The following is a 22,007-nucleotide window of genomic DNA, read 5'->3' on the forward strand; positions in this document are numbered from 1 at the left end:
AAGAGCAACCAGGTCTGCTCTCCTTCCCTGTGGTCGCCCAGTGGGGACATGCTCCTGGCCGGGGCTGGCCCGAAGCACCTGACCTGCCCAAAGAGCCATGGGTTTTCACCGGCCTGGTCCTGGACCTGCTCACTGCCAGGACAGCAGTGAGGAGTCAATAAAACCCCCTCCTAGCTCGTACCCTAGTACCCTAACCAACATACAGCCAGAAGGGCAAGGACGGGCCGACCCTCTCAGGAAAAAGAGTTGAGCAGGTTAAAGCTAAGGCTTGTACGTGGTTAAACACCATCATGGTGAGGACCAGGGAATGACATGCCTAATGCATCGCCAAAGAGGACAGTCGCCCTTCGCAGAGGGTGGTGAGAAGAAAGGACTCCTGGTACTGGTAGCATAGCAGATAAAGCCACAGTCTGCCGTCTACCAACATCCCATATGGGCACCAGTTCAAGTCTCCCAGCTGCTCCACTTCCAACCCACCTCCCTGTTAATGGGCCTTGGACCCCGCACCCACATGGAAGACTTAGAAGAAGTTTTGGGCTCCTGGCTTTGGACTGGCCAAGCTCTAGCCATTTGGGGAGCAAACCAAAGGGTGGGAGATAATTGCTTCTCTCCTTCCCTCCCTCACTTCCTCTCTCTTACTTTCTTTGTAATTCCACCTTTCAATAAATAAATCTTTCTTTAAAAAATAAAGACTCATTGGCAGAGTCCATGGCAGGGACCCTGCAGAGCCGAGAAAGTTCATGCGGCCCAACTGGCCCAGCCTGCGCATTAGGCACATAGACCCGGAGGCCTGCCAACCCCGACTCCTGTCCCCCTTGCTGTGTCACCACCTCCCTCTACGTCCCCTCACACCTGCTCCACTCTGGGCTTGCTGGCCATTTGCTCTGGCCTTCCTTTGCACGTCTTACAACTGCCCTTATGCTCTGGCTTGTGTGTGTGTGTGTGTTGTGTGACTTGGGCCACCCCCCCCCCCACACACACACACACCCTGCTGCCTCAGGCCCTTTGCACTTCCTTCTCCTAGTTGCAAAGTTCAGGGCTTGCAGTGGCAAGAGGTTCCATTCTTTACAGAAGCCCTCCCTCCAGCACAGGCTCCCCTCTTCCCCAGGTGGGGGTTATGATACATTCTGACCCAGGGCTGATGTCAAACTGCAAATTAGCAATAGGCCCCAGGAACATCCTGCCCTGGACCAGCAGGATCCTAATCCTGGGTTGGACTGAGCGTTGGCCCTGCTCCTTGCAGACCCTTCTAGACCCTTCCAGTGTTAACTGCAGGCCCGACAAGACTGGTGGCTCCTGTTTATACAAAAGGGGCGGGGAAGGGGTGTGCAGTCTAGGACCCTGTGAGGGGCTGAGGCAGGAGGTAGGGATCAAAGCAGCCTGAGCATCCCCAAGCCCTGGCCGCAACCCCAGGCTCCCAGCAAGAGGAATGTGGGCAGGGCTGGGACAGAGGCGCAGCCCACAGGAGCCCTGGCTGTCCATTCCTCACATTCCACCTGTGGGACACCATCCTGGCTCCAGCCACCCTCACCAGGCTCCCTAGGGGCTGTGGCACCTCCCTGGTGCCCTTGGAAAACCAGGAGACTTTTCTAGAGGTAAGAAAAAAAATCACCCTGACTGTGCCAGGGACTGGACTCTGAGATTTATTTATTTTTATTGGAAAGTCAGATTTACAGAAAGAGACAGGGAGGAAGATCTTGAATCCGCTGGTTTATTCCCCAAATGGCCACAAGGGCCGGAGCTGGAGTTCTGAGATTTAAAAACGCCCACAGGAAGAGGTACTAGGAGCAGACTTGACAAGGATCATGGCAAGTAGATCAAATGTGGCTGCCCCCAGACACTGGGCTGATTGGGGGTGGGGGCCAGGGACACTCGAGTGGAACTCCCTGAGGCCACCCACTGGATGGAAAGCCCCCCTGTCCTGGCCAATAGCACCTAGCCTTTGGCCTCCTGCAGCCCATACTGGATGCCATTCAGGGCCAGGGAGGCCATCTCACCTAGGGGTAAAAGGGCCTGGGTCCTGCAGGTGTCTGAGAGCAGAGAGCAAGGCACTGGAAACAAAGGCAGAGGCCACCTGTGCTGCCCCGAGTGGACCAGATGCCCCAGATGCAAGAGGTCCGCGGGGATCTGAAATAAGACACTTGGTTGGGCCCTGTGGTCACAGCTCTGTCTGCGTGAAACCTACAATGCAGCCCAAACACTAACAGTCGGCTCATTCAGCTCATTCGGCGCTGAGTGCACTGCACTGCAATGACTCGTTTCCTCCTTAGAACAGTTCTTGGGGTGGGGACTTTTATCAGCGCCTGTAGGCATTAGCTATGGGCCTGTCAGAATTCACTCAAGACCACTCAGCTAAGAAAATGCTGTGCTGTAAGCATAGTGGGTACTGCCACAGCATCAAGCACCCAGGATCCCATATGGATATTGGTTCAAGTCCCAGTTGCCCCACTTCTGATTCAGATTCTTGCTAATGTACTCGGAGAAAGCAGTGGAGGACAGCCTAAAGCCTTGGGACCCTGCACCCGTGTGGGAGACCCAGAAGAAACTCCTGACTCCTGACTTCATATTGGCTCAGTTCTGGTCGTTGCAGCCACTCAGGGAATGAATCAATGGACGGAAGATCTTCCTCTCTTTCTCTCCTTCTGTCTGTATATCTGCCTTTCCAATAAAATATAATTCTTAAAAAAAAAAAAAAAAAGAAAGAAAAGAAAGAAGGAAAGAAAATGAAGAGCAGGGCAGAGCGCCCCAGCACCAGGCACCCACAGGGTGCACGGCGAGCACCTGGGTGGACCTCCCGGGTGATGCAGAGCACGTGGGGTCAGCTGTGCCGCACGCATGGCAACACGTGCACAGCTGGACACGGACCCAGAGCCCACACACAGCACAAGGCAAAACAGGTGGACCGGCCCTCTTAAAAAACAAGCAAGAAACGATTTATCCTATTCATTTGAAAGGTAGAGTTACAAAGTGAGACGGGTGACAGGCAAAGGTCTCCCATAGTTCACTCCCCAACTGGCCACAATGGCTGGCACTGGGCCAGATGGAAGCCAGGAGGCAGGAGCGTCGTGGATACGGCAGGGCCCCACACACCCAGGCCAGCACCTGATGCATCCCCAGGATGGTAGACAGCACAGACACGTCAGCCTGCCGGAGTTCAAATCCTGCCTTGGGGTGATTAGCTGTATGCCTCAGTCTCCTGATGTGTAAAATGGGGGTGAAACCACAGGTGGGCAGTTGGATGGAGAGAGCGTTCTCCCTGGTGCTCGAGGCACGTCCACATCCCATATCAGAGTGTACATATCCAGTACTCGCCTCCAGCTCCTGCCCGCAGCTCCCAGCCACGGCAGAACAGCAAGGCGGTGGTGGGTGATGGCTCGAGTGTTCGAGTTCCTGCCCTCTGTGTTCCACGCTCCCAGCTTCCACCCTGGCCCTCCCCCAGCTACTCAGGGCATCTGGGCCCTGAACCAGCTGTCACTCCGCCTTTGAAGTCATCCATGGTTCTTTCCAAGTTTCAAACTGTCATTAGGAGGTAAGATTTATTTTGATGCCCAGCATTTAAAATCCATGTAGATGAGGCGGCCTGCCAAATTGCTGAGATTGAAGTTAGGCGCTGTGTTAGAGTGAGCAGTCTCTTTTAGAACAGTGCCTGCAGCTCGGATGATCCCTTGGGTCTCAGGGAGAATGGTGCTGGCAGACTGTCTCCGTTGCTTTGCAAGCCGGGATTGAGTAATCTGTGTGCTAGCTGAGGAATTCTCACGGTTGGGGGGGAAATCAGCGAGGACGCTAAAGAGGTGAGCTGGCCTCTGCTGCCCCCTAGTGGACCACTGGAGCTAGCCGCTTCCCCAAGCTGTACTCTGCTGTTCTGGGCCGCGAGGTGGGAGCGCACCCACAACTCCACACAGCTGTAAACATGGCCACATCCTTCCAGTTTCCCTGCTAACCTGCCGGCAGGTGTAGTGGGGACAGCAGTGTGTGTGTGTGTACTCTGGCATCGCAAACATCTGCAAGTAACTCACACTCCTGAGCTTTTACAACTTTTTCTTCTTGGACCCAGAGTCTGATGGAAGTGAAAGGGTTATGCTGGCATCCCACACGGGCACTGGTTCAAGTCCTGCCTGCTGCACATCTCATCCAGTTCCCTGCTGATACGCCTGGGAAGGCAATAGGGGCTGGCTTGGGCTCCTGAGCTCAGATGGGAGACTCAGTTGGAGTTCTAGGCTCCTGCCAACTGGAGCACAAATCAGTGGTTGGAAGCTATGTCCCTCGGCAGGTTAATTCTGCCTTTCAAATAGAAAAATCCTTTTCTTTAAGATTTATTTATCTTCATTGGGAAAGCAGATATACAGAGAGGAAGAGAGGCAGAGAGGAAGATCTTCCGTCCAATGATTCACTCCCCAAGTGCCGCAACGGCTAGAGCTGAGCCAATCCGAAGCCAGGAGCCAGGAGCTCTTCCGGGTCTCCCACATGGGTGCAGCGTCCCAAAGCTTTGGACCATCCTTGACTACTTTCCCAGGCCACAAGCAGGGAGCTGGATGGGAAGTGGGGCTGTCGGGATTAGAACTGGTACCCTTATGGGATCCTGGCACGTTCAAGGCTAGGACTTTAGCCACTAGGCTATCGCACCAGGCCCTCAAATAGGTAAATCTTTTAAAAGAGAGAGATATATGAAGAAGCTGGACCTAGCAGGGTCCTTGCAGGCAGGTGACGATCTCTGTTTTCCCATGTTGAGAAGTCACATGCTTGATCATATATCAGAAGCAGAGGGTCCTCAATCAGTGGACCGACCCCTACAGCCACAGAGGTAGAGGCCCAGGAGGCCTGGCTAGCGCTGGGAGAGGAGGTGGGGTAAGGCTAGTGCCAGGCTAAAGCAGGAGGGCCTCGGTCCTCCTTGCCTCCAGCTCAGTCCTTGTCCCAGGTCAAGGCCTCTCAGCTGCACACCGTGGGTTCAGGCCCTGACCTGTCAGCAGAGCATCTCCCAGCCTCACCACCAGGAAGGGTTCCAGCAAGGACCCTAGGCCGCCTTGGCAAGACTCCCACTGGCCCTCCCTCTGCCCAGCGCTCCCTGAGGAATGCAGGGTTGAGTGTGCACTCCTCCCCACGTTGCACCAGGGACCAGAGTCGGGGCTTGGGGTCCCTTCCTGGAGATCACCGGGATCAAGAGGCACAGAACGGAGCAAATGCTTTACGCAGCAGGAGTGGAATGTTTTAGTAGGTCTAGGCTACCAAGTCAAATGACAGCAATTCAAAAATGAATGAACATGTGCTCGCTTCGGCAGCACATATACTAAAAATGAATGAACACTCACGTACCTGGAATCAGAAGTGTTGTTTGGCCAACACCAAACCTTTTCTTGAAATCATGCGTTGTGCATTTTCTACGAACTTGGGGAGCATCCTTTGTAAGTTAATGTGCTGTACGCACTGAACTACGCATGCCATGTAGGTGCACAATTTTTTGTGCCTTTTTTTAAACCAAGCAGTTTGAATCCTTTTATTTGAGAGACGGGGAGCTTCCAGCAGCCACTTAACTCGGGCCAGGGCCAGAGCTGGAAGGCCGAAAGTGAACTCTGGTCTCCCATGTGGGTGGCAGAAATCCAATGGTACATGTTACCACTGCTGCCTGCCATGGCATACACCGCTAGAAAGCTGGAATGGGAACAGCCTGAATCAGGAACCTAACCCAGGAACTTGGACACGAAACAAAAGCATCTTAGCCATAGCCCAGAATCATTTTTAAAATGGACTGCGTTAATGAGTTAAAAAAATAATGCCTAGTGCACATGCTTGGGTCTCAGGCTGGCATGCTGGTATGGCATACCAGTGGACCGCATCTGGGGACCTGCGCACGTGCTTGGGTCCTGGGTGAGTGGGCAGGGCTCCAGGCCAGCATGTCACCTCTCTGGAAGGCCACACTGGGGCACCCATGGGTTCACTGGTGTAGGGGCTGTGGCTTGCTAAAGGAAGGGATACGGTGATGAGTGGGAGGGGGACCACTAACGGAGTGAGGAATGACTTCTGGGGGACTTCCATCGACAAGGCCACTGTACGTGCAGGTGAGCAAGGGGGCTGAGACCAGATGGTTGGAGTGGGGGAAGCTGGAGGACCTTTAAGGGTCAGACCTGCTCATGTGGGAGACCTGAGCTGAGCCAGTTGGCATCAGCCACCACTGCCCACCACCCACTGGTCCACACTAAAGTTAGGGCTGGGGGCCCTGTTTGGCAGGGCTAGAACACAGTACCCATCAGTGAAGTGTTGGGACAGGTGATGGGTCACATCATGCTGGGCCATGGCATTCACCAGCATGTGAGATAACAGAGTTTGGGGGCAGATAATGCGGGGGGGTATGTGGGCTCATCCTTGTAGGATTACAGTACCCACTGGTTTGCTAAAGAGCTGGGAGTGGTGATGGGTCAAGCTAGGCATGACAATGCAACTCACCAACACTCATGGGAAGTGGGAGTGGACTCAGGCTGGGCTGGTCCATGCCACAGCATTTGTAAACACACCCAAGAATTGGATGTGGGGTGAGCCGGTCACAACATCTACCAAAACACACAAAGGCCAAGACTCAGGGGCAGATTATTCTGGGTAAGGGCCTAGCACCCACTGGCATGCATGAGATCTGGGTCTGAGAGCGGGCCTGGTGGGGGTACTGGGGAAACTCCCCTGTTGAGCACATGAGTCAGTCTGGGTGTTGGTCATGCTGGGTAAGGGTGCACCTCTTGTCCATAGGTGTATGGGTTGGCTTGGGAATCAGGGGTGGGAGGTTCAGACTAGGCAGGGCCAGGCTAAACCATAGCACATGTGCAGGAGCCAGGATGGGGTATGGACCATGCCAGGCTAGGCTATCACAACTACCAGTCTGCACAAAAGCCAGGGATGGGGCTCAGGCACCCACCAAAGAGCTGGGACTAGGGGCAGGCTGGACCACGCCAGGCTGAAGCATCCAATGACAAAGGCCAAGATGGGGGATGGGCTATCCCAAGCTGGGTCAGAGCAACCACCAGCACGTGCAAGATAAGTGCAAGGTACAGGAGCTAAGGGGACGCCCTTGGTGGGCTACAGTTCTGAATGGTGAGTCCAAGAGCCAGAATGGGGGCAGCTAACAAGGTTGGATGTGGCTGTAGTGTCCTTTGGCATGGATGTGGACTGGGTTTGTGATGTGCCAGACCGGGCTGGACTCCAGCACTCACTGCTGCTCACAGGAGCCAGAGTGGGTGTACGATGGGCTGGTCTAGGTCTCAGCACCCACTGAACAACGTGAGAGTCAGGTCTGGGGGTGGGCCAGAAGGGGCAGGGCTATAGCACCCAATGGTAAGAGCCAGAATGGGTGTGGGCCAGTCAGGCAAGGCCACTGTACCTGCCAGTGAATGTGGGCACAGGGAACTCCTCTGTCAGGATGCAATCCCTGCAGGTGAGCACATAAACTGAGACTGGGAGCAGCCCAGACCAAGCCAGGTTACAGTACCCACTGGTATACATGCGGGTCAGATCTAGGGCCAGGCCTGGCAGGACAGGGCCAGTTCATAGCAGGCACTGGCAGATATGAGAACCAGGATGGGATATGGGACAGGCCAGGTTAGGCCACAATACCAGCCAGTTTACATTAGGGTTGGAACTGGGTGCTTGCTAGGCTGAGCCAGGCTGCAGCGCCCGCCTGTTAATGCCAAGGTTAGGTATCCAAACTGACTGCACCACCCACCAACATAGGTAAGACCCAGGAACAGGGGGTGAGGGCGTTGGGCTGCGAGCCCAGTATAGGAGATATAGGGCTCCTTGTTGGGCCACTGCTCCTGCTGGTGAATGTGAGAGCTGGGACTTGGCAACAAGGCTGGGCAGGAAAACAACACCCGTTGGCCTTCAGATGCGGTGGGTTAGCGGGGAGAGCCAAGCTGGGCCAACCGACTGCATCCACTGATGCATGCATGAGCCAGAGTTAACTGCAGGCTAGTCAGGCTTTGCTGCAGTACCACCTGGGAAGCACAAGATCCGGGGCTGAGACTGGGCTAGTAGGGAAACTGTAGTTACTTCTCTGATGGCCTGCAGCTCCCACCAGTGAGCATGAGAACCAGGGCTGGTCAGGCAGTAGCACCCATCAACATAAGTGTGGGCTGGATAGTTGGGCTGAGTTAGGTTGCAGCACCCATTGGTACATACAAGTGCTGAAAGGGATGAGGGGCAGACTCGACCAGTCAGCTGCACATATGGGCATGGTTGAGGGATGGCCTGATGGAGGTTACTCCAACTAGACTGCAGTTCCTGCTAGTGTGTGTGAGGACCAAGTGTGTGGTGGGCAGGCTTGGGCTGGACTGCAGCATCTGTTGGTCAGTATATGAGATGGGGCTGGGGACAGAACTGACCAGGCAGCTTCAACCACTAGTGTGTATAGGCTGATGTGGGTGACAGACTAAGACAGACTCTGCACTGGCTAGCACACAGAGTCAGTTCTGGGGTCACTTTGGACAAGGTTTCTTTGGGGACTCTAAACTCCAACCGTAGGGAAAATCACAGGTTCGGTGGCCTGATTGTGGAATGCATGTGTCAGAATGGTCTTCCTTGGTTGCTGAAGCCTGTGCAATGGCTGGCATGCCCAGATGCACATGGGGGACATGACAGTTCACTGATGCCTGCAGAGGATGCCTAGCACCATGGAGGGCAGAACAAATTGGACAACCCTCCCAGCCAAGCTTTGACAGCAAGTATCCGGGCGAGCAGAGACTCTAAGGTAGACCACATCCTTGGAAGCTTTTCCTCAACCTTGGAGCAAGGAAATGAACAGCATCTCCGAACTGTTAAAACCACTTAAACAGAACCATCAGAGTATGCTCCACATCAGAGACACCGGGATGACATCGAGTGGCCGTCCCCCATCCCCAGGTGCTGATGCGGTTAGGCTGCTGTGGCGGCCCTCTCCCCTGCTCAACCCCCTTCCCCTTCTACAGGAAGGGAAAAAAAAAAAAAAGGAAGCAATTGTGTCATCTACTTCCCCCATTCCTCGACCCTTCCACCCTCATTAGTGGTCCACGTGGGAATACATCTGTCTCAACTATGTAAACATCATCAACAATAAATACAATTTAAAAAATCATGCCCAATTCTAGGGAGCTTTTGGTAGAACTGACGGGTCTGCTCATCCCTTGCTGGTGGCAGTGCAGGCTGATAAAACATGCCAACATATAGTAAGAACTTGCCCTCTGTGCCAGTACTCTCAAAAAAAAAAATTAAGTAAAGAGGCAATTAAGAGAGGGAGGGGAAGATGGAGATCTTCCATCCGCTGGTTCACTCCCCAAATGACTGCAATGGCAAGGGCTGGACCATTGGAGCTGGAGACAGGAGCCAGGAGCTACCCCTAGGCCTCTCACATGGGCTCAGGCATCAGGAAACGCAGTGATGGCTGGTGGTGGTGGGAGCAGTTGCTGATGCCCATGCCAACGAGCCCTGGGTAGTCTGATGAGGACCCAGAGCTCTCAGCATCCAAGCCCCCCAGCTAGGAAGTCCAGAACAAGTTCTCAAGCTGTCATTCTCATCGCTTCCTGCATGAGCGCCGTCCTAGTCAAACCTCTCGGGCTCCGACTGACAGGAAGCAGCTGAGCCACATGTTTGTACAGTGTCCAGGGTCATGTGCCCACCTCTGGCCTCAAAGACCAGCCAGGGGTGGGAGCGCGCCGGGAGAGATGAGCAGGTCTCTGTGCTTTCCCCCTAAGCTTTATATTTAACAGATTATTTTGAAAGGCACAGTGATAGGGAGAGTTGGAGGAAGGGATCTTCCATCCTCTGGTTCACCCCCTCAATGGCCAGGGCTGAAGCCAGTTTTAACCAGGGTCTTGTCTTCCGCATGGCGGACAAGGGCCCACACACTTGGGCTACCCTCCGCTGCGTTCCCAGGTGCATGAGCAGGGAGCTGGACTGACTCCAAGTGCAGAAGCTGAGACTCAAACCAGTCACAGGTGTTCTTAACCCACCGTACCCCAATTATGAGCTCACTGAAGCTTTGGTGAGAGGCAAGTGAGAGGGAGACAGAGCTCTTGCATGCACTGGTTCGCTTCCCAAATGCTCGCAAAAGCCAGGCTTGGGCCAGGCTGAAGTCAGGACACGGAAACTCCACCAGGGAGTACGGGCCCATGCACTAGGCACCACTTCTCATCTAGTTCCCTGCTCACGCACCTGGGAAAGCATCGGAGGATAGCCCAAGTCCTTAGGTCCCTATACTTACGTAGAAGACCCGGAAGAAGCTCCTGTCTTCGTACTGGTCCAGTTCCAGCCCTGGTGCCCACTCGGGGAGAACCAATGGATGGAAGACTTTTCTCTGCTGCTTCTCTGTTAAACCCAGTCTTCTGAATAAAATAAATCTTTCAAAAATTGTCACCAAGTGGGCCTGGCATGGTAGCGTTGTGGCTAAAATCCTCTTTGCATGCGCTGGGATCCCATATGGGTGCCTGTTCATGTCCCAGTGGCCCTGCTTCCCATCCAACTCTGTTTGTGGCCTGGGAAAGCAGTCAAGGATGGTCCAAAGCCTTGGGATCCTGCACCTACATGGCAGAATTGGAAGAAACTCCTGGCTCCTGATCAGCAGTTACGGTCACTTGAGGGGTGTGGTTACTTGGGGAGTGAATCATCGGACAGAAGATCTTCCTCTCTGTCTCTCCTCCTCTCTGTATATCTGACTTTCCAATAACAATAAATAAATCTTTAAAAAATTATATCACCAAGGAAGTTACCAGAAGGATGAAAAACAACAGCATCACCCCCTAACACCGGAAGGCAGGAGGTGGAAAGGGAAGCTGCATGGAGCTGGCCACTCGAGCTCCCAAAGGTGCTGTGTGCATTTACCCAGTCACAGTGCACTAAAACAGGCAGACACACGAAGGCAGGTTAAGATGTGCCATTTCAGCCCCTGTGCAGTGGCCTAGCGGCTCAAGTCCTTGCTTTGAACACGCCGGGATCCCATATGGGGGTGGTTCTAACCCTGGAAGCCCCGCTCCTGGTTCCTGGTTTCGGATCAGCGCAGTTCTGGCCACTGCAGCCACTTGGGGAGTGAGTCATCACATGGAAGATCTTCTCCGTCTCTCCTCCTCTCTTCATATTTGACTTTCCAAAAAAACTCAATAAATTTCTTTTAAAAAGATGTGCCATTTCTTGAACAAGGCACTGTGGCTCAATTAGCTAATCCTCTACCTCCAAGTGCTGAGATCCCATATGGGTGCCAGCTCCTGTCCCAGATGTGTTGCACTTCCCATCCAGCTCCCTGCTTGTGGCCTGGGAAAGCTGCTGAAGACAGCCCAAGGCCTGAGGTCCCTGTATCCATGTGTGAGAACCAGAAGGAGCTCCTGGCTCCTGACTTTGGATTGGCTCAGCTCTGACTGTTGCAGCCACTTGGGGAGTGAACCAGTGGATGGAAGATCTCTCCTTTTCTATAAATCTGCCTAATAAAAATAGACAAATCTTTTAATTTAATGCGCAGAGTGGGCAAGGCTCAGCTCCCCAGGGTGTCAGCTGGGAGAGTCCCCACTTGCTGGATTGTACCCGTGCTGGCGCAGTCTCTGCCTCTTCTGGGACCACCCATGGCCCCAGCTGTTAGGTGGGTGACTGAGATGGTGGCTCCAAGTCTACCACACTGCCAAGTTGGTGCTGGCGATGGGAGTGACCACTACAGCTGAGAGGAAGCAGGCAGAACTGCCTTGGGGGTGTGGGGGGCACCTCAACATCATACACATCCAGGCTTGTTTGTTCCCTGCTGTTGGGGATTGGCCAGTCCTTCAGACAGAAGCTTACTGCAGCACTTTGTCCAGAAATGTCCATCATCGCATGAACGTACCCCAAACTGAAAACCCAAGAGGCTGTTGGCAGGGCCTCAGCAGGCCAGCACGGCGAGGTGCCAAGCCTTCTCTGCAGCCCAGGGCCCCTGGCCGATGTGGCCTCCCTACCCAACCAGCGCCGGCCCTTCTGAATTAGCTCTGTGCAGCCCAAGTGAATGGGATCGCATCTCACACCTGCTCCACTGCTGCTGGAACCCTCCAGGACACCCCAAATTCCTACAGGACCCCATGCACCTTGGGTCTCTCCTGCTCAGTCCCGAGCTGCGCCCCAGCCTTCTCAGGCCCCTCTGAGATCTCAGTCTGCTCCACCTAGCCACGGGGGCCTGCACGTGGCCGACTTCCTGTCTGCTTCAGTGTATTCAGGCCCCTCCTCCTGCTGAGGGTCTCTGACACTGCCTCTCGGCACCTGTGCCTCTCCTACCTGCTGCAGGTGCCAGGTCACGAAGGTGTCTTCCTTCCCCAACCACTGGGATAGATGGCAGCAGGGGCTGTATCTATACCACCTCCACCTCCAGCAGTGTTTGCTAACAGATACTCAACAAACACTGGCTGGGGACCTGGCATGGTGGCCTCGTGGCCAAAGTCCTTGCCTTGAGTTGGGATCCCATATGGTACTGGTTGTAATCCCGGCAGCTCCACTTCCCATCCTGCTCCCTGCTTGTGGCCTGGCAACAATGGAAGATGGCCGAAAGCCTTTAGACCCTGCACCCGTGTGGGAGACCTTAAGGAAGTTCCTGGCTCCTGACTTTGGATCGGCACAGCACCAGCCGTTGTGGTCACTTGGGGAGTGAATCATCAGACGGAAGATCTTCCTCTCTGGCTCTCCTCCTCTCTGTATACATGACTTTGCAATAAAAGCAAATAAATCTTAAACAAACAATAACAAAAACAAACATTGGCTGGAGGGGCTGCCCTCCGCCCGGCAGGCCCCAAGATGCAGGCATTCCAGGACCCAGGCAGTCTGACATGGACCATGTTGGAGCGGGAACAGGTGATGCTGGGCAGGCTGCGGCTCTCCTCCCTTCTGGGGAATCAGAATGATCCATGTGTACTGTGTACGCAGGCCCAAAGGAGTGCCCCAAGGACATGAACAGGGAAGACACTTAGGGCCAGAGCGTGTTTCAGACGTGGCCAGTCCCAGGCGTGATGCCACCAGGGCAGGGCGCAGTGCTGGCCCCTTTCTTCCATAGCCACTAGGGCAGGAGGAGGGTGTCAGCGTCACAAGCCCCCCAGGTCAAAATGCAAAAAGAAAGGTAATCACCCTGCCAGAGACATTCCTGCAGATTCACCAGGGGTGGCGAGACCCCACTGAGACCCAACAGTGAGGTGTGGGCACCACGGCCTCAGGCCCTACACCCTCAAGCCCCAGGGAAAAGGGGGTGGGCCTGAGCCAAGCACATACCACAGCCTGCCCCAAACAGCGGCCACCTTTTATCCCGGGGGGGTAACAGCAGACAGACAAGGGGCCAGCAGCAGGGCAGCGGTGCTGGCCACTCATTAGTTTGCTTTAAGATGACAATTTGTAACCATGTGCAGGGGCTAGCATTTATAATTTCTTTAAAAAAAAAAAAGAACTTTTGAAGTTTTTTTCCCCTCCCCCCATCCAAGAATAATTTTGGTTTTTCAAAAACGACAGCTGTATATAAAACATTCTCTTGTTGAGAACAGGCTCCAACACAGGAACAGCAAGGGCAGGCACGGACAGTGGCACGTCGTGTTAGTACCGTACAGAAACACCACAAATTGAGGCACTTCAGCAAAGGAAATCTTCAGAAATACTGTGAGTGAGGTTGGCAGGCCTCCCGCCCCTCCCTGGTGAAGGATCTGCTGCCATCCTACTTGGGCACTATGTGCTGGTCACCTCTAGGTGACGAGTGACCTGCTACGCCAGCACCAGCTTTCTGCTGTCAGGGTCCACAGAAACCTGCCAGGGCCCAGGGTTCCCAGGAATTGAGGAGAGTGCTTCAAGCTGACAGGTGAGGCGAGTGTCTGTCTTCTGTGCTCCCTGCACAGGTGCCAGGTGGCTGGCTCAGAACGCTAGTCACCTGCATAGCACCCACAGTGTCCGACCTTCATTGCGAGAGTCACATATGTGGCACAAACAGGTGAACTCTTCCAACATGAAGCCAAGAATCCTCATAGCTTGTCTGACATCAACCCACTCTCCTTTTGGTTAACAGCAATCCATCAGGGACCCAGCAAGCCACGGAACAGGGCAGGTACAATGAAAGGGGAGTGGCACCCCAAAGTCCATGACTCACCGGGCTGGGCGGGGCGGAGCAACACAGGTGTAATAAACTCAAACCTCTTCATCCTCCTGAAGCATCTCAATGGTAATCCTGCAGTGACCACCCGCTGGTCACACGGCTAACCCCTTCTGGGAAGTAGGAGCCTGTCACGGTGCTCGCTCCCTGCCTGCCCCGCCCGTGCCCAGCCAGGGCTCTGCGTGGGCCGAATGCTGCTCAGCAGGGCACCATGCTGCCCCGCTACAAGTCTTCCCTTCTGCTCCCAGCCCGGTTGTCTTCCTTGGCAGCCCGGGCCCCGGCATCGTCTTTCTTCTTTTTGCCCTTCTCTGGCTTTGTTTTATTCTTCTCTTTGCTGCTTCCTCCCTTGCCAGGGTACACCTGGCCCTCCAGGGTCACGTCAGCACACCTGTCTTGACTGATGAGGAAGTCTTTGATCTCCCATGCGTAACTGCCATCACGCAGCATGAAGATAGCGCGGTCGGATCCCACAATGAACCTGGACAGGGACAAAATCATGCCGTTAGCACCTGCTCTGGCAAGGTGCCGATGGCGCACGGTAACCACAGCACTTGGCCAAGAAAAAAACTGACATGAATGCAGAATACATACTGTATTTCCCAGGGCCTGGCAGCTACTGGCCCCCACTGTATGAGAAGAACTGTGGCACTGGCATTGAGTAGGTGCACCTGTTGAGCAGGTAGCGAACACACCGTGCCCCACACTGCAGTGCCCAGGTCCAGGTCCCAAGGCCAGCTCCCTGCCAGGGCATAGCCCAGAGGCAGTAACAATGGCTCAGCGACCCGGGTCCTGCTTCCCAGATGCTGGGACTGAGCCGTGGCTAGCACTGACCACTGTGGACACCTGGGGCGCCTCTGCCTCTCAAACAAAATAAAAGCAGAAGAGAGAAATACAGACAGAGAAGCTCCCTGGGGGACAGAGGGGCTCAGGGCTGGGCAGTCAAGGAGGGGGCTCCCATGGCACCAGCTTCTTTCTGGAACATTCAAAGACTTCTTCTGATAAAGCGGAAGTATGGGTCAAGATAAGTCAGCCCCTGCCAACAAGGGCTTAAGAGGGCATCTGGCCCACAGGGCAGCAATAAGCTGCCCAGCCTGGCCTCATGAGCAGGGGACCACACGGGTCTCCAGCAGCCAAGAGTAGAATGAGGTCTGGGTGGACCACAATCTGATCCTTTCCTCCCAGAGGGGCCTGGGCACACCTCGCACTTTCAGCTGACAATACTCCCATCTTAGGATGGGGCAGGGGTCAGTCACCACCAAGATAAGCACCTGTTCTGAGTCTGTCTATTTAAGTGGCCCAGACGCTCTCAGAGGATGGCTTCCTTTTCAGTGCTTCTCCCTGGCCTCAGCTGAGAGTGCCAAAGACTGCCGAACGCCAGGAACTGTTGTTATGGGCGGGGGAGGAGGAACACAGACCCTAAATCCCATCTGAGGATGCTGCCGTGGTGCCCATGGCACCTTTGCATCATGTTAAGTACCTGTTACTAGTCTGGTAACAAAGGCATCTTCCCACCCAGTTAAGGATGTAAACTACTAAACTGTTACTAACTAGTCCTTAAGAGAGCTGAGCTTAACACTTTTCACTCAGCAAAAAGAAAGTTAAAGATACAAAGAAAAAATAAAACTTCAGAATGAAATGAGAGACCTGATCATCACACTTACTGGTTTGACCAAAACAAATGGGTGTTGGATGGATTAATGTTAAAGCAGCAGCCAGAGCCAGAAAAGGCCCCAGGCCTTGGCAAGACACTCCCTGCAAGTGTCTCAGTGGGCACAGGCACATTCCCAGAGCCAGGTAAGACCCCGGGCCCTGGCAGGACACCCCGCAGGCCAAAGCCGGGCATAAGGCCCCTGCAGGTGTCTCGGCAGGCACAGGCACATTACCTCTGGACGTCGTAGTTGGCATTGAAGAGACTGCCCTGCCACAGGCTGGTGATCTCCTCTGTCTCCTTCTCCGTGGGGTTCCCGGACACGGTGACGAACATCATGAGGGTCTTGCCCTTCTTGGTCAGCTTCAGGATGCTCTCGGGCTTGCCCGGGTCTATCTTGGAGAAGTCCACAGGGGCCGAGGGTCTCTTGTGTTCTGGAAGATCCCCTTCCTCGATGTCATCATCTTTCTATCAAGATCGAGAGAAAAGCACCAAACCTAGGATCAGAACTCGCTTCTCAACAGGCCCGCAGGATCAGGTGCACCCATCTGGCCCGTGACAGCTCTAGTTGGCAAAGTCTAAGTTTCGGGCAAAAATGACTACCATCAATCAGCCAAGGTCCCAATAACAGAGCGCCTGCATGTGGCGGATGTCTACAACTTTGTCACTCTCCTGGAATCTGCTCAAAGTGCTACCTTGTGAAAAAGACCCCATCGGGAAGGGTCACACGAGAAATACCAGCCAGGGTGAGCAAGGACTGACACACCAAATGACAGAAGGCAGGCACCAAGTAAAACACAAAATCAACCCCACGTGCTTCAAGCTCAACGACAGGCAAAGTCAACCTAGAGGATGAGGCAGGTCAGTGGCTGTCTCTGGGAGGCGTGCGAGCTGGGACTGACTTCCGAGAAACTAGAGGAGCTCTGTGACGGTGAGAAAAAAGGTGGCTGTCCTGAGGGGCCGTGCACCACACAGACGCAGCCACTGGTCAGAATTCACTGTCCTTAGTACCTGCACATCATCTGCCTCCGTGCCATCTACACAAAGTACTCAATTCTAACCGGCAGGGTAGCGTTAGTGGGGGGCGAGGCTGCAATTCTGAAACAACCTTTCACCAACTCAACATGTGATGCAAAGGAGAAAACGTAGTTAAGGGAAGGAAGCAAGCATGACGGAAGGCGGAAGGAGGAACCCTGTCGAACTAGGCTCCGATGGGAGGTACAAGAGGAAACACAGGGCATTTTATAATAAATAGGCAGGTGGGTAGGTGCCCTGGTAAAAATATTTGTAAAATCAGGAGTTCCTTGGAGAAAAAGGCTAATGCAACAGTTAGAAGATGAGCGCATCTACCTTCTCCTAGCAGAAAGACAAGAAAATGCTCGAAGAACCGGAACACGTCTGGCCGATCCAGGGGCAACCTGCAAGCAGCTCTCGGGCCCAGCCAGGAGCAAAGAGGGCATCAGAGTCAACCACAGTAATGACCTGTGACCGCTCAGTGAAGTAAGGGCCACTCAGTCCACACGCGTCTACACAATAAGCTGCCAACAAGAGAATAGACCGGCAGACAGGCTGACAAAAAAAGCAGGTCCTGGACCCAGTTTCCTTTGGAGAAAGGACCAGGACACTAACAAACAAGTTACTGACCTTGCATGTGCTCTAACATAAACCCTGACGGGCAGGATCACACTATGTGAAAGCACTCGGGCCCAGAAGACTGAGGCCGACAACGCCCTTGACGGAAGTGTCCAGGACAGGTGTATCTGTGGGAACAGGAAGCAGAACAGCACTGCCTAGGGCTGGGGGGCTGGAAGGGAGTTGGGAGGACAGTGGTTGCAGGCTTCTTTCCTGTGGATGAAAATCTCTCCAACTGGACTGTGGGCCTGGCTGCACAGCCAATCCCACTAAACTGTGCACTTGACCTGGGTAAAGCACAAAGTACCAGCACAGAGCCCCGTAAAGGCATTCCCCAGAAAGCAGCCAAGATGGAACAGAAAGCCCCCACGTCACCCTTCCTTGGTCTCCTGACCTAACTCTAAAGGGAAGGGTCAGTCCAGTCAGCAATGCAGCTTGAAGGCAATGTGGTGTGATGTCAGCCAGGTACCCTGCCACGTGACCCAGGGACAGTCCTTACCGCGCTGGCCCTGGGACTGTACCCCCAAACTGGAAAGCAGGGTCAGGTGACCCCCAGGTGCAGCTGACCCCCAGGCGCAGCAGTGTGGGCACGCAGAGCCCACCAACCTTCTCAACCCCACCCACCTGCCTCTCACCAGGGCCTGTCTTGTTTCGCTTCAAAGGGGTCGCTCACCGTGCAGACAGGGGCAAGGTCTGTGTGGTGGGATGGCTCTGGGTTCCGCTCCCTGCAAGCCGTCTGAAACAACTCTGCTCACCCGTAACAGGAAGCTGGGTTTGAGGGAGGCAGGATGTGCCCTCTGGGGTGCTCACTGGTTAGACCCCTGTCACCTGAAATCACTCTCCTAGTCAGCTTCCAGGCTGTTTCTGCCTTCATCCTATCCAGCTTCTCCAACGCCGGCTTCAGCCTCCTTAAAGCAAACCGCGTCTTATAGCCAGGTGATGCCCTACAGTGTTCTTACTTCTCAAACTGATTTCACTAACGCTCACGAGCAGCGTTTGTTTCAACAAAAAATATAATGAAATGATACTAAGTTCACTGCATTTGGCATTTCATGTCTTTGTGCTTCTGTGACAGAGGGGAAAGAAAAGAGGTCACAGAAATGTCCCCAGTGTCCCTGGGAGATCAGGTCTCCTCTCACCCCGGGGCCAGGCCCTCCCCCAGCCCCACCCAGGCCCCACTGCCCCACGCAGCTCTGCATTTTCCAGGGGCTGCTCCAGTGCTGTGTCTTCCTTCCCTCTCCTCCCTCCCAGCGCTCCCAACAGCATCTGTGTGAGAGTCGCAGGCACCTTGACACACTCCCTGAATGATCTCCTACCCTCCAGGTCTCCACTAAACATGCTTTAAGGGCAAGGCGGACGGGGCCAGAAGAGCTAATGCCGCAGCTAAATGCGGGTGGGAATGGAAGAGCTGACGCTGCAGCTAAACAAAAAACCCCCCACCACCTGCCCCTTCCCATCGGCCTCAGTGTGAGATGAATTAACCACCCATGGTTCCCCCACATTAGTTCTAACACAATGGAAGATGTTCTCACTTTTTCTCCACCACACACCTGGGGCAGAGCCCTCCTGGGGACACTGGTTCTCACACCTCTGGGAAGGAAGGACAGGTGTGAACTCAACTGCTGCCAGTATCCACACATAGAGATGGTTGTGCCAACCACTGCTGTGGGGAAGGACGCCCGTGTGCCCAGGGTTTGCACAGCCATAGAGGACACCTACTGGCTCTACAGCAAGCTGAGGAGCCCACAGCCACACGCGCAGGCGTAAACTAGGCTCAAAGCAGAGGCTGCCGCCTCGCCGCTCACACAACTGAGCTGCTGAAAGCATGGAGTACTCGTCTCTCCCTCTGTTCCTTCCTGCAGCCTCAGCCTTCATCCAGCTCTCGCCGGTACTTCTCATTTGCACTGCTGCTCACTCGTGTTTGGCACCAAGGGCAGATTCCTAAACGGCTTGCTGTGTGACCCTGGGCCAATGAGCTAACTTCTGTGCCCCACTATCATCACCCCAAATCAAGGACAGAGAGAAAATGTGCCAAAGCATGGAAGGAATTGGCATTCTCCGCCTGCGGTTTAGTCCTGTCGTGACACCCCCCTACTCAAAAGCTTCGACAGCCCAAACATGCATAGATCCTTACAAGCCATTTCACAGCACAACTACAGGGGATGTGCAGTGGCATACAGGCTAATCCTCTACCTGCAGTTCTGGTATCCAGTATGAGCACCGGTTTGCATCCCGGTTGCTCCACCTTCAGTCCAGTTTGTGGCCTGGGAAAGCAGCAGAGGATGATCCAAAGCCTTGGGACCCTGCACCCGTTGACAAGACCCAGAAATTCCCAGCTTCAGATCAGTTTAGCTCTGGCTGTTGTGGCCATTTGGGAAGTGAACCAAAAGATGGGAAGATCTCACTTAGCCTCGCCTTCTCTCAAATGTACCTTTCCAAAAATAATGATAATACATCTTAAGAAACATACACGCACAAATACAGAGACAGTGCACTGACCCTGGGAGATGTCTAACAGCTACCAAGTGAAGACAAAGAGCAAACACTTGCACCTGCACTGATCCCACAGAGGGACACCACGGACCTACGTGCAGTTGAGAAAGCGACAGCACAGAGGTTCCGACCCAGTCCAGATCCCCAAGTGTGTAAGCGGGCCGAGCCAAGCCGCCCAGCTCTGCTGCCATGGCTGCCCCTCTGTGTCCTCTTCCCAGTTCCGCCTAGACTTCCATTGGTGCTACAGTTACAAATGCCCTTCTCCAACATTTCCATTGGCTTTAAACTCCACTGCCCCCACACTCCTCTGGCCCACCTCATCCCACATGCCGTTCCCCCCAGAAGCCCTTTCATTCTTTCTAACCCAGTCATCCAGTTCTATTTGAAATAACAGTTCTTTTCACTGGTATCCGCCATTCCCGGTTCATCTCTGCAGCACCCTATTCGCTGAGATCAGGGACTTGGTTACCATCAGGGTGGGATTTCTCAGGGAGCGAAATTCCTACTTCGACAGGTGAGAAGAATCCACAGAACGGCAAGTGAGATGGCGAGGGAGAGTGAATGGCCCATCCCCTATCCCTCAGAGGTACTCAGCCACTCAGATCCGCCCAACTGCTGCAGACAAATGCCAAAGCACAGGCCAGCTTTCTTCAAACGCATAATGCGGCGTTTCAGACTCACTCCTGTAAGTGCTACCTCCTCCTCCAACACAGAAGTGACCACAGGGGCCGGCACTGCGACAGCTTAATCCTCCACCTTCAAGCACCAGCATCCTGTATGGGTGCCGGTTCAAATCCCGGCTGCTCCACTTCCCATCCAGCTCTCTGCTTGTGGCCTGGGAAAGCAGTCGAGGACGGCCCAAAGCCCTGGGACCCTGCACCCACGTGGGAGACCTGGAAGAAGCTCCTGGCTCCTGAATGGCACAGCTCTGATCACTAAAGCCATTTCGGTTGTGAATCACTAGATGGAACATCTTTCTGTCTCTCCCTCTCTCTGTGAATCCATCTTTCAGGTTAAAAAAAATAAATAAATAAATCTTAACAAAGTAACCACAAAGTCATGAGCCACTGGTGCTGGAAGCAATGTTAGAAACCTTCAACAGCTCTTCATTTTGAAGAGAAAGAAGCTGAAACCTACAAAGACCTGAGTGACCAAGATTTCCAAGAGAACTCAGCTTCTCCAATGCCTAGACCACCAAATTATTAAAAAAGAAAAAAAAAAAATCCCCACTAGGGATTCCCGTGTACCAAACGGGAAGTCTGTCACGAACGGATTTGGGAAGACAGCAGCAGCCTGAGCTGAGCTAAGCATCGTAAAAACAATCACCCCAGCAACCCAGTGTCCAGCAGCCCCGGAGATTCAAGGGACTGGAAGGACGGCAATTCAGGAGGGCGGGAGGGGTGCTGAGGCCTCTCTTCCCGTCTGCAGGGCTTCCTGACCGCAATGACTAGGGCCTTGGAGGACCCGGGGGGAAGGCGTTCCTGCAGCAAGGAGTGGGGACAGCGGGTCAGCAGGGACTCATGCATTCCAAGGGCTGAGACGAATGGGGTCAGAAACGCAAGGCACGCGTCAGGAGGATCCCAAGACGCAGCGGGGAAGGGGTCCGAGGGAGGGGAGCCCGGACGGAGAAAAACCCGAAGGGCCGCAGGGAGGGCGGGCGAGACGCGGACCTCCCACTGTTCCAGAAGCCGCGCCATGTCCGCATCATTGTAATCGCGGATGTCCTTCTTCTTCTTCCGAGGGGGCGGACTAGCCTCGCCAGGAGTCCCGGCCGGACTCTCAGCCGCGGAAGTTCCCGGCGGCGGCAACAGCAGCAACAGCAGCTCAGAGACACAAAGCAAGAGCACGGCCGTGCGGGACCAGCTGGAGGCCGCCATCTTCGCCGCACAGCGACGCGCCGCCGCCGCCGCGGCCACGTGACCTGGACGCGCCCGTGGCCCCGCCCCGAGTCCCGCCCCCCGCCGGCGCCAGCCTGCCAGGTCCCGCCCCGTGCCACTTCCTGCGGCCCCGCCTGCGGAAGCCCGCCCCTCCCTGGCCCCGCCCCCCGGACCCCTCGCCCTGGGACTGGCGGAAGAAGGTCGTCCGGCTGGCTGGGCCAGACCCAGCTGCTCGTTTTCGTTTCCTGAGAAGCGGCTGTTCTTTTTTTCTTTTTCT

General features: G+C 54.5%; 1 protein-coding gene across 1 annotated transcript; it reads right to left on the minus strand.

The window, feature by feature from the left end:
• Positions 1-13,455: 13,455 nt before the first annotated feature.
• MESD (mesoderm development LRP chaperone) lies at positions 13,456-21,747 on the minus strand. The gene is made up of 3 exons (XM_040969457.1): positions 21,524-21,747; positions 15,964-16,196; positions 13,456-14,558 (listed from the first exon to the last, which is right to left on the minus strand). Exons 1-3 carry the CDS (start codon positions 21,728-21,730, stop codon positions 14,303-14,305), a joined length of 696 nt encoding a protein of 231 aa, XP_040825391.1. The 5' UTR covers positions 21,731-21,747; the 3' UTR covers positions 13,456-14,302.
• Between the last annotated feature and the right edge of the window lie 260 nt (positions 21,748-22,007).

Source organism: Ochotona curzoniae, unplaced genomic scaffold (assembly GCF_017591425.1).
Source record: "Ochotona curzoniae isolate NIBS_2020 unplaced genomic scaffold, NIBS_Ocur_1.0 scaffold_4701, whole genome shotgun sequence".
NCBI lineage: Eukaryota > Metazoa > Chordata > Mammalia > Lagomorpha > Ochotonidae > Ochotona > Ochotona curzoniae.

Bases quoted from the DNA above. Each gene is read 5' to 3' on its own strand.
- MESD (XM_040969457.1), bottom strand. From the start codon at position 21,730: ATGGCGGCCTCCAGCTGGTCCCGCACGGCCGTGCTCTTGCTTTGTGTC. The intron at 16,197-21,523 runs GTCCGCGTCTCG...CGATCTTGATAG, and splicing joins GGCTTCTGGAACAGTGGGAG to AAAGATGATGACATCGAGGA. The intron at 14,559-15,963 runs GTAATGTGCCTG...GTCCCTGTCCAG, and splicing joins GCCAACTACGACGTCCAGAG to GTTCATTGTGGGATCCGACC.